The 10631-nt window shown below is 54.8% G+C and overlaps 1 protein-coding gene across 1 annotated transcript in view; it reads left to right on the top strand.

Moving 5' to 3' along the window:
* The window catches only part of LOC101646869 (zinc finger protein 436-like), a 13703-nt gene extending 3896 nt beyond the window's left edge, over positions 1–9807 (top strand). Inside the window, exons 2-5 of the mRNA XM_013008486.2 lie at positions 2999–3038; positions 3879–4005; positions 5683–5802; positions 8714–9807. Of these exons, the coding sequence (XP_012863940.2) occupies positions 2999–3038; positions 3879–4005; positions 5683–5802; positions 8714–9807 (1381 nt within the window). The remainder of the gene's footprint in view (positions 1–2998; positions 3039–3878; positions 4006–5682; positions 5803–8713) is intronic.
* The last annotated feature ends 824 nt before the right edge of the window (positions 9808–10631 follow it).

The raw sequence follows: 10631 nt of genomic DNA on the forward strand, positions 1-10631 counted from the left end.
CCCTGGCCTAGGGCTCTGAAGCCTGCAGGCTTGAGATTTAAATTGCCCTCCAAAACAACCCAATCACCACCATCAAGTCGATGTTGACTCATCATGAGCCCCTCCAAAGACTGTAACCGTTCACAGGAGGAGAAAGCCTGACTATAGAAGCTTTCTACTCCTGCAGCTCACAGCCCAACTAGTAACCTCCATTCCACCGGGGCTTCTCTGAATTGTCCCAGGCTGTTGAAACCATCCCTCCGGGCAGCCTGCCGCTCCTCTTGCTTCTGCAGCCTGGCCTCTTCCCTCCTGCCTGCAGCTCTCCATCTCTGTCAGCAGTTGCCAGCAGAGGATACTAAGGAACACTGGGGAGTTCCAATTCCCAAACCACTTACTCCTTCTCCCTTCTCCCACCAGAAGGGGGAAAGGGAGAGGCCAGAGGAGAAAACCTGAGCAGTTAGTTGCCTGTCAGAAAGGAGCGCTGAAGCCCTTCCCACCCTCTTCTCCTTCACCTGAAGAAGGTGGTTGTAAAACTGGCCCTGATACTCAGCCTTAGCTGAGCACTTGTCCACTTGAGTCATTTGAGTCTGGCTCCATTGGTCACCGCCTCAGTGTCTGGTCACGACAGTCAGCCACTTTCTCAGTGCCTGGCCATTGACAGGTAGGCCATCAACCACACTTTAGATCCTGAGGGCATTGCTATCAAATGGACTTCATCTCCTAGGGACCCTGTAGAGCAGAGTAGAACTGTCCGTGTGGGTTTCAGAGACGGCCACTCTTTACGGGAGGGGGAAGCCTCACATTTCTTCCCATGAAGAGACCAATTTATAACCTACTGTGCCACCCTGGGCTCTTCTACTGCCCCGCAGCAAAGTGGCTAGATGTCTAACCTCAGCCGGGTGCTGTACTAAAGGATCAACAACGCTTCACACCTGCCCCCACCCCTGCCCCTTGTCCTGCCTTCCAGGGCCTCTAACTAGTAGGTTCCAAGAAGAGTTTCCGAGAAGGGTCTAGCTGGATTCTCAGCCCCTCTATAAGGGACATTGTCAGTTCTGGCTTCAGGGGAGGGAACATGCCAGGAAGGGCTTTAGCGTGTGCTGTGTGGGGCGGTCCTGGGGGGAGGCTCATGGACACAGTGATGCTCTCTCTACAGGGGAAGAAACATGTGGTTTAGTGTGTGCTGTGTGGGGTGGTCCTTGGGGGAGGCTCATGGACACAGGTTGGAGGAGGAAGATACAATTTACTGGATCGTGAGGGCAGATTAGTGTGAAGTTGCTGTGGGACATTTATAAAGATGAGTGTGAGTGAAAAATGATCACTACAAAATAGAAACTTTCATTAAAACATGAAGCCCTTGTTTCTGATGTAGCCTCTATTCAGACCTACCCAACTGGGGTGGTGGGGTGGTGTTGGTGTTGGTGTGTGTGTTAGTGCCTAACTGCTGCCTGCGGGGATTCTATGAGCTTTGTTTACCCATGTCAGAATGGCAGGGGTTCAAGTCATGTTCTCATTCAATGTTGTCCGAGTTTGTGGAACAGAGACAAGTCTGAAGGGGCCAAACCAGAGCTGTAGGGTAGATGGGGTGAGGCTTCCCAACAAAATTCCCATGGGGTCAGCCCTTGCTGCCTTCCATGGATGTCAGGATGGGAAGAATTCCCAGACACGGCTTTGGCTGGCCTCTTTCTAACCCACGCAGTTTCCACGTTCTGACCTCTTCTGGATGAGCCTGTGCCTCCCCAGAGAATCAGTCAAGGTCACCCCATTGGAATCCCCGGAAACAGTCACCATACCTTTTGGGCTTCCTGTCTGGAATGTACCTGGCCGTCCATCTTCTCAGAGGCCACTGCTTTCATTGGGCTTCCCCCCCACCCCCACCCCCACTCCCAGGCATGTTAATGAACCCAAGAGAAGTTGTTCCCAGCCAGGGGCCAGCAGAGCTCAGAGACGTGCCCAAACACATCTTGTTTGGAATCCACTGGTGCATGTAGGAACTGGAACCCTAGTTAGTGATGCGTCTGGCGTGCCGAGATTTGAAGAAGGGGTTGGGAGCTAGCCAGCAGAGAGAAGGTTGCCTAGGGGAGCAGCTCTGAGGCCTGAACTCTGCACAGAGACCCCCCACAGCATGTAGCTCTTCAGCCCTCCTCTCTTCCCCCTCCCTCTCACCCCCTGGCTTTCAGCCATCCTGTTTCTCGCCCAGGGTACCCCCTCCCCCCCTTCCACCGAATCCAGACTGGGACGAGTTAAAACTAGTGAGAACACACCCCGCAGAGAGGCAGAGAGGCAGCCCGAAGGGCCGGCAGCTGCGACTTCCGTTTCCTGGACCGAGTGAGAGTCTTTGTCTCCAGCGTCCACTCCCACGTCTCTGGCAAGATCTTCACTTGCTGGGCTGGACAGTCCCTTCCTGAGACACCAATCAGTGAACCCCTGGGTGCCCAGGGGAAGAGAGGTGAGGAGGGGGACCCTGCTGAGGGGATCACGGTGAGTGCAGCTTGCGGAAGCGCTTGTGTGGGGGCTGGCTAGCTGCCCCCAGCTCCAAAGAGAGGCTGGCCCAGGGAGCTCGTGCCCACCCCCCTGTGATGTGTGCTCCTCTGGCGTTTTCTGGTGTCTGCCCAGAACCTCAACCTACCTGTGCCATCCGCTCCAACCCTCAGTATTCCCTGCTCTCCTCCCCCAACCGCTTGGCCTTCTTAGGTTACCTTCTGCTTCTGTTCTGCTGGGGTGTGGGGGTGTGGGGTGGCTTGTGAGGGCCTAGAAGGCCACCTCTGGGAGTAGATTCTCTGAGGAGCATACTGCAGAGAGTGGGTCCTCTGAGGGTGGGGGGAGTTCAGGGAGTGAGGGTTAGCAGAGAGAAGGTGGAGAGGGAGGGCGGGATCTGGATTCAAGGGGCGGGAACCAGTGGGGTTTGCTGAGGGCAGTGGCCAGGAGACAGTTTGTGTCTGTCAGGTTCAGTGGGGGAGGGGGGGGGAGAAATGGAGGGGAGGGCTTACCTCCTAACATGCCCTTGTGTTTTTGCCCACAGACTAGTCATGGCATCCATGGGCTCGGGAGCAGGGGTTCAGGTGAGAACGTGGACCCCGGCCTGACACTCCCTCTGTGCCTTTCCCTCTCTGGTGTGTGGGTGTGTTTCTTTGCCCTTCTGCTCTTGGGCCTGTCCTTCACCGCCTAACCCGGGCTCAGCCCTTTACTTGCTCATGCCGGGCACAGCGTGCTGCACCTGCATCCTGGTGTTGGTGAAGACGATTGGCTGCACCAGGGTCTGCCAAAAGAACAAATCAAGCTGCCTCAGAAGTGCAGCTGCGATGCTCCTTAGAAGCAAGGATGGCGAGCCTTCATCTCATGCCCTTTGGGCAGACGATCTCCAGTCCCTGCAGAGGGACATCATGCTGCCCATGGAGAAGGGCCAAGGGGAGTGTCCGTGGAAGAGAGGAGGACCCTCTGTAAGATGGACTGGTACAGTGGCAGCGATTGGGGGCCAAGCGCAGCAGCAAACGTGCAGAACCAGGGGATTTCCTGTGTGTGTGCTTCGGGTCTCTGTGAGTCAGAGCTGATGCGTCTAAGCTCATGAGGAAGCTGCGTGTTCCTTCGCCAGGAGTGCAGTGGTCAGAGGACTTGGCTAGACCCCAGGAGACCTGAGTTCTCCTTCCAGCTCTGCCATGAAGGCTACAGTCGCCGTGCCCACCGTGGGCAGACTTTCAGTTCTTGTGGGCCTCTGGTTTTCTTCCTCAAGATGACGGCGCTGGACCAGAAGATGTGAAACGTCTGTTTCTCTCTAGGTCATTTCTAACGTGACCTGCTCCTCATGCCACCCTCCTCTTCCTGTCTATCTGTCCGCCCCTCCATGACAGTGTGTCCTTCTGTGCCTCCCAGTCCCTTGGGGTCTCACTCCCATGCCGTTCCAGGGGCTGATGACCTTTGAAGAGGTGGCCGTGAGCTTCTCTCAGGAAGAGTGGGGGCGCCTTGACTCTGCCCAGCGGGCGCTCTACAGGGACGTCATGTGGGAGAACTACAGCAACCTGGCTGCTGTGGGTGAGACTTCCTTCTCTTCCCCTCTCCAGAACCCCGACCCCCGCTTCTTCGCCAGCTGCTCGCAGCCTCCGGTGCTGCTCACCCCCAGATCCCCCATCGGGACACCCACCAATGCTGAGGGTCTGAGAAGGCAGTGAGTTTTGGGTCACTGTTCTTTGCAGAGAACATTCTGGAAAGCAAAGGCATTTATTTATCGAAGGCATGGTGAATTAGAGCTCCATCTGTTCATCTAGCTGCCTCGACTCCGTTGAAACAGTGATGCTTGATCTGCTAAGGATGTTCAGAAAGCCCTGCCAGCAAGGTCCCTGTAGCAGAAGGGACAGAGAGACTTACTCTGGTCTGTCCCTCAGAGCAGAGCCACAGACGCATGAGCAGAAACAAGGCGCCAGCTGCTCTACCAGACGGCGCACTTAGGTTCACTTGTAGTTCCCTTTTAAAAAAAAAAAAACCCTCTTTTATTCATGTTGTATCTCCTCTCTCTTCCCTCTCACCATTCTTTTCTTCCACCTTCTTTCTTCATTTCCACACTTAAAAAAATTACCCTCTTAGCCATGGGGCTTTCAAACTATATTCCCACCCAGTTGCACGCACGCCCACATTTTCCCTATCACATTTTTATGACAAAGACTTTAAACATTTTGTTTCCTGAATAGTCCCCCAAAATGTGATGGGAAAACCCAGTCTTTTCTTTCTGATAGCAACATCAGGATTGTATCAGGGGTGCAGTTAATGTTCAGCATGTTTACTTCGCTTCGAAACCTAGCCTTTTCCTATCATTTTCTTTCTCAGCTTATTATGCACATTACAGGTTTTTGGTGAGGTGTTCACAGATTAGAGAGACAAGGCCTCTCTCTGCCTGTCTGGAAGTTACCTTCTGGCTGACGAGACTAGAGGGCCATGTAGAAAAACGACCTACTATGCACAGGAGGCTGACCATGCTCCACGCCGGTTAGGTGTTTCAGAGCAGGGCAGAGGGTGGTCTGTGGACCAAGGCCGGCAGCCTCTCAATGGTTTGTTACCTTTGATGCCGGGTGAGTTTGGAAAAAAATTACTCCGCTTCCCCCTCCTCCACGGTAATTAAAAGACTTGTCCTAAGGCCTGCAATCCAGGCTGACGTGTGGCATCTCCTCTGCAGCCCTCTACTCTTGTGCACTCTGGGCAGCGCTGGTCCAGGGAATGAGGGCTGTGAGAATTGGAGTGGCCACGGGTCACTGCTTAGACCTGTGGAACTGGAAAGATGGACAGAAGGAATTCCTGTGGAGAGATAAGAAGCCATGTGCGCATTCCAGGCAGGGAGAAAGGTGGGAGTGAAGGCTCAGAGGGAGATGCATCACAAGACCAGCCTCTCTGATTTGGTCAGGGTGACGTGAGAGGGTGAGGTGGTTACAGAGATAGAGCTAGACGAGTCTAACGGACTAGGTTTCCAGCTTCACCATCCATGACACTGTTCTGTGGTGGCTTCGGGCGGCCATTCTGGAATGTCGAGAGTAAACTGGGCCGCATGTGCAGGAGGTAGGCATAAGACAGGCTGGTGGGAGGGCCAGTTGTTGAGAATATGGAGCTAGCCATGGGGCTGAAGATGGTTGTCCAGATCTGATCTCTTGGCGTGTCAGAGGATAAAGGGGTGTATAGCCGTGGGTCACTCAGACGTTGTTGATCTTCGGATTATCCCAACAGGATTCCTGTTTCCGAAGCCTGAACTGATCTCCCAGCTAGAGCAAGGTGAAGAGCCGTGGGTTGCTGAAGGCCCGAGACCTCCTGATCCTGATCTCGGACCAATTTCCAACCTTTGTGCAGGTGAGAGGGCTGGGCTCCAACTACAGTAACTGAGCAGACAGGAACATTTCACGGGTGTTCAGTTCTTGGGGAAAGTAGTGAGGGAGGAGGGAAAATGAGATATACTCTTAATTTTCTTCTTCAGTCATGTGTCCTCTTACCAAGGTTCTCATCCTGCTATTAATGTCAGAGCAGTCCCACCGTGCCTGTCCCCCGGCCCTACCTTCTTCTCTTGTTTCTGTTACGCGCCTGTCCTTTCTCCAGAAGGCATTTGCCATGCATCCCTCCTCAGCCTGCAGGAGCCTGCCTCGGTTCCCATGGTGCTGCACTTGACTTCTCATCTGCAGGCCCTATGTACACTCCACACCTGCCCGAGCCCTCCAAAAGAGACCTCATGCTGGGGCAGCTACATCTCCTGGTTTGTCCATTGAGCATGCATTGTAGAAGGAACCCTGGTGGTGTAGTGGTTACACCTTGGACTGCTAACCTCTAGGTTAGCAGTTTGAAACCATCAGCTGCTCTGTGGCAACAAGGCAGGGCTTTCCCCTCCTGGAGAGCGAGCGTCTTGGAAACGCGCAGGGGCAGTTCCACCCTGCCCCACAGGGTTGCCATGCCTCAGACTGACAGGTTGGCAAGGAGCTGAGTTACAGAATGCTGAGGGCTAGAGCCAGGGGCTTCCTGCATGCGTTTTCCTGCTGCCCCGAGGAAGAATTGTGTCACTGGGGGTGAGAGACATACTTGGATTCTTTCCAGGGGTATTATGGGGTGCAGAGGTTTCTGCGTTCCCTTCCTGGCAGCTTGCTAAACTTTTGAAGAACAGAAAAATATTTGAACGGGACACCTGCTCACCGCAAATGCAGAAAGTGTAAAGAGAGGTGACAGATGTCTACCATTGTGCTGCCCAGTTGCTCTCAGTGTGGGGCCTCCCTCCCTGCAGTCAGCAGGGAGGCGAGGAAGGCCCTGGCTGACCTGTGCTGACTGCCCTGCTGCCTGCCGTGAGGCAGGGTCAGCCAGTCTCACACACCATCCTCCTTTCCTTATTCGCACACTGCTTCCGAGCATCGGAGCGTATTTTACCTCGACACATCTAGAATCAGTTGTAGCTGTAGAGATTACCGTAGGCATTATAAGCTACTGCACCCTAAGATTCTCAGCAAAATTTTCATTTCGGTTCTGTCACTTTCAATTCCAGAATTCCATTTGGTCTGTCGCTTTTTTCATTTGTAACTTTTATCTCTTTTTCGGTATTCTGTACTCGATGAGCCGACTCAATATACATAAAACTTTCCCCTTTATTCCCTCTTGTTTTGTGAATGTATTTACGATAGCTGCTTTGAAGCCTTTGCGTGGTGCGCATCACATCTGAACTTCCTGAGAGAAACCCACTGTTAGTGTTTTTTTCTTGTATTGGGGTCATACTTTCCTGCCCACCCCATCATATTTTTTTTTATTAGTGGACATTTAATGTAGCAAGCATGGATTCGGATCCTCTGTTGCCGTTGGCATCGTTGCTTCTGCTCTTGCTTGCACTGACTGTATGGTGTCTGTTTCCTCACCGTGCATGGCCACTGATGCCTCTGCTCAGTTAAAAAAACATCTTGTCCTCAGTTTGCATTTTCAGCTGTAACCGTGTGCCCGACCAGCGTATGGGTTGGCCCGCGCCTGGTCAGAAAGTATGCTTACCCACCTCAGGCCAGCCAGTCTTTACTACCCATCGTGTGCCCTCGAGATGCAGTGCCCTCGAGAATGGACCCCGAGGGCAGGCAGTTTGCCAGTTTGCCAGTTTGCCGTGGCTTTTACTCCTGGAGATGGCTGTGAGGCTCAGTCACCATGAGGCTGATGCTTGCCAGGATAGGAGCTGAGCACATGCAGACAGCCTACTGGACCAGCAAAGCAAAGCCTCCCTATTTATGGATCAAGGGTCATTTTGTGTGTCTTGTTCTCCTGGTCTTCCTGTTCTTCCCTGGCTGTATTATACTGCTGCCACCTTTTCCCATCCACTTGGAGATCTCAGGCTGCTGAGGGTTGCTGGGCTTTCTTGATTACTTGCCACCGAGCTCATGTTGTTTTTTGACAACTGCCCCAATTACACAATATGTCTGCCGGCAGAATGTTGGAATCCTTGAACTGAATGCTGATGGAACACTCCCCGTCCCCCCAAGTTAAAACATCCCAGGATTCGGGTCAAGGTCTAGAGCCCTGCTTGGCTGATTTTGATAGTAACTCGCCTACCCCCTGCCCCCCAATGTAATTATGAGCCAAATAGAATTAGGGAAGTTTAAATCTGTTTAAACCGAGTAGCTTGTTTGAGTTTCTGGTGAGGAGGCAGATCACAGAGCCTGAATTCACTGTGGACACCTTGAAGGTGTGCATCTCTACTTTTTGAACGGCTCCATTTCACACACATTTCTTAAAAAACAAACTCACTGCCAGTTCTCACTCGGACGTAGTGACCCTACAGGACAGGGTAGAACTGCCCCTATAGGTTTCTGAGACTAACTCTTTACAGGAGTAGAAAGCCTGTCTTGAGCCTGTGGAGCATCTGCTGGTTTCAAACAGCTGATCACGTGTTCATAGACTAATAGGTAGTGATTAGTGTTGGGCTGCTCACCACAAGATCAGCAGTTCAAAACCACCCTCTGCTCCGAGGGAGACCTACCAGGCTGTCTAGACTCCCGTAAAGAGTTAACAGTCTCGGAAACCCAGAGAGGCAATCCTGCCCTGCTCTGTTGGGTCCCTATGAATTGGATGAACTCCATGGCGGTGAGTTTTGGTTTTTTTAAGAACACACTTATTAAGTATTTCCTGTGTCCTTCAGTTTACTTAAGGATGAGGAAAGGGGTTTCGAGATGTTGAGCTCTGCCAGCCTCCACAAAGGGCACTTCATCAGTTCTTCCCCACTTCTAACCCCAATCTCCTCTCTCCTCCAAAGGTGCCACACCTGAAACCCCGCATGTGCTGAACGAGCGCCGGAAGGCGGGTGACGTCCGGAGCCTCCTGCCCAGTGGGGCCAAGGCCGCCCAGGAGCCGCTGGGCAAGGTTCTCTACTGGCGCACGTCGGAGGGCAAGGAGCTGATCCGCTGCCCGGCCGCCGCCTGCCAGTGGCCACCGCTTCCTCCCCCGGAGCCGCCCAAGCCGTACCAGTGCCCGCAGTGCGGCAAGGGCTTCAACCACAGCTCCAACTTCCACCGCCACCGGCGCAGCCACAGCGTGGAGAAGCCCTTCCAGTGCCCGCAGTGCAACCAGCGCCTGAGCTGGAGCTCGGACCTGGCGCGCCACCTGCGCACGCACAGCGGCGAGCGGCCCTTCCGGTGCGCGCTGTGTGGCAAGGGCTTCGGCCTGAGCTCCGACTACGCGCGCCACCAGCGCACGCACACGGGCGAGCGGCCCTTCGCGTGCGCCGAGTGCGCGCGCAGCTTCAGCCGCAGCTCGGACCTGGCCACGCACCAGCGAGTGCACACGGGCGAGCGGCCCTTCCGCTGTGCCGACTGCGGCCGCGGCTTCAGCCGGAGCTGGTCGCTGCTCACGCACCAGCGCGTGCACACGGGCGAGCGGCCCTACCGCTGCGGGGACTGCGGCAAGTGCTTCCGCATCGGGCAGGACCTGGTCAAGCACCGGCGCACCCACACCGGCGAGCGGCCCTACAAGTGCCTCGACTGCCCCAAATGCTTCAGCCACAGCGCCAACCTCATCACGCACCGGCGCGTGCACACGGGCGAGAAGCCCTACAAGTGCCCCGCGTGCGACAAGAGCTTCAGCCAGAGCTCGCACCTCATCATCCACCAGAGGGCGCACACGGGCGAGCGCCCCTACCACTGCGCCGACTGCAACAAGAGCTTCAGCAGCCGCTCCTACCTGCTGAAGCACTGCCGGGCCCACAACGGCGAGAAACCCTATGGCTGCTCCGTGTGCGGCAAGCGCTTCAGCCACAAAAACAACCTCATGACGCACCAGAAAGTGCACCGGGCCGACCGGCAGCCCGGCGGCGCCCCGCGGGGCCTGGCTGAGCCTGGGCCTGGACCCTGAGTTTTTTCTCTGATGTAGGGGGAGAGCTCGGTGCCTGGGCTGGGACTTCAACCCCCCACCTCCCCAACCATGGGAATTGCCAAGGCAAACGTGGGGGCTTAGGGAGCTCAAATGGGGTTTCTCTAGTTGCCATTTCTGGGGCTCGACCTGCCCAACTGCAGATACCCTGGGTTGCATGGTGGCTAACTGGGGTCTCGGCCCCAGGGGTCTGCTGGTCTTGCCTCAGCATATCCTCAGCAGTGTAGGTTCCCTAGAGAGCACCAGGCAGGACATCCTCAGGTGGTTGGTCTCCAGGGGATTCTCGGGGTGCACAAGATAGGAACCAGAGGGTAGCAGGTTACATGCTGCAAAGACCAATTCTGAGGATCTCTACCCCCCTTGGATTTAGTCTCTGCCGGTAGTTTTCACCTGTCATGGCCCCGGTCTTCCGCATGAATGTCGTATGGAGGGAGGAGGTGGTCTGCCCTGGAGGTCTTTGCTCCACACCCCCACCCTCCCATCCCACCCCTTCTGAGCTGTGCGGCTCAGATGCCTTCATACGAATCAGCACATCAGCCTGCCCTCCGTCCACCCAAATCTTAACCTCTTGGCCCTTTTGTGGCGCAGTGCAGGGGTTTCCATGCCAATTGTACTCCACCCTTCCCCAGCTGGTGGGAGGAATTACCCGCCCAGGTTCCCACTGGAGAGGACATGGTCATTAGCAAAGAAAAGGAAAGCCCCAAATCAACGGGAACGGAGGGTTGAAGTCAGAGACGAGCGGTGGTAGCTTTTCAGCCTCCTCTGTCAGCGCTTTGATGTTCCTAGTGGAAGAGTTACCATAAGTG

This window comes from Echinops telfairi, unplaced genomic scaffold, assembly GCF_000313985.2.
Source record: "Echinops telfairi isolate 266 unplaced genomic scaffold, ASM31398v2 ScPeMD7_7453;HRSCAF=8491, whole genome shotgun sequence".
NCBI lineage: Eukaryota > Metazoa > Chordata > Mammalia > Afrosoricida > Tenrecidae > Echinops > Echinops telfairi.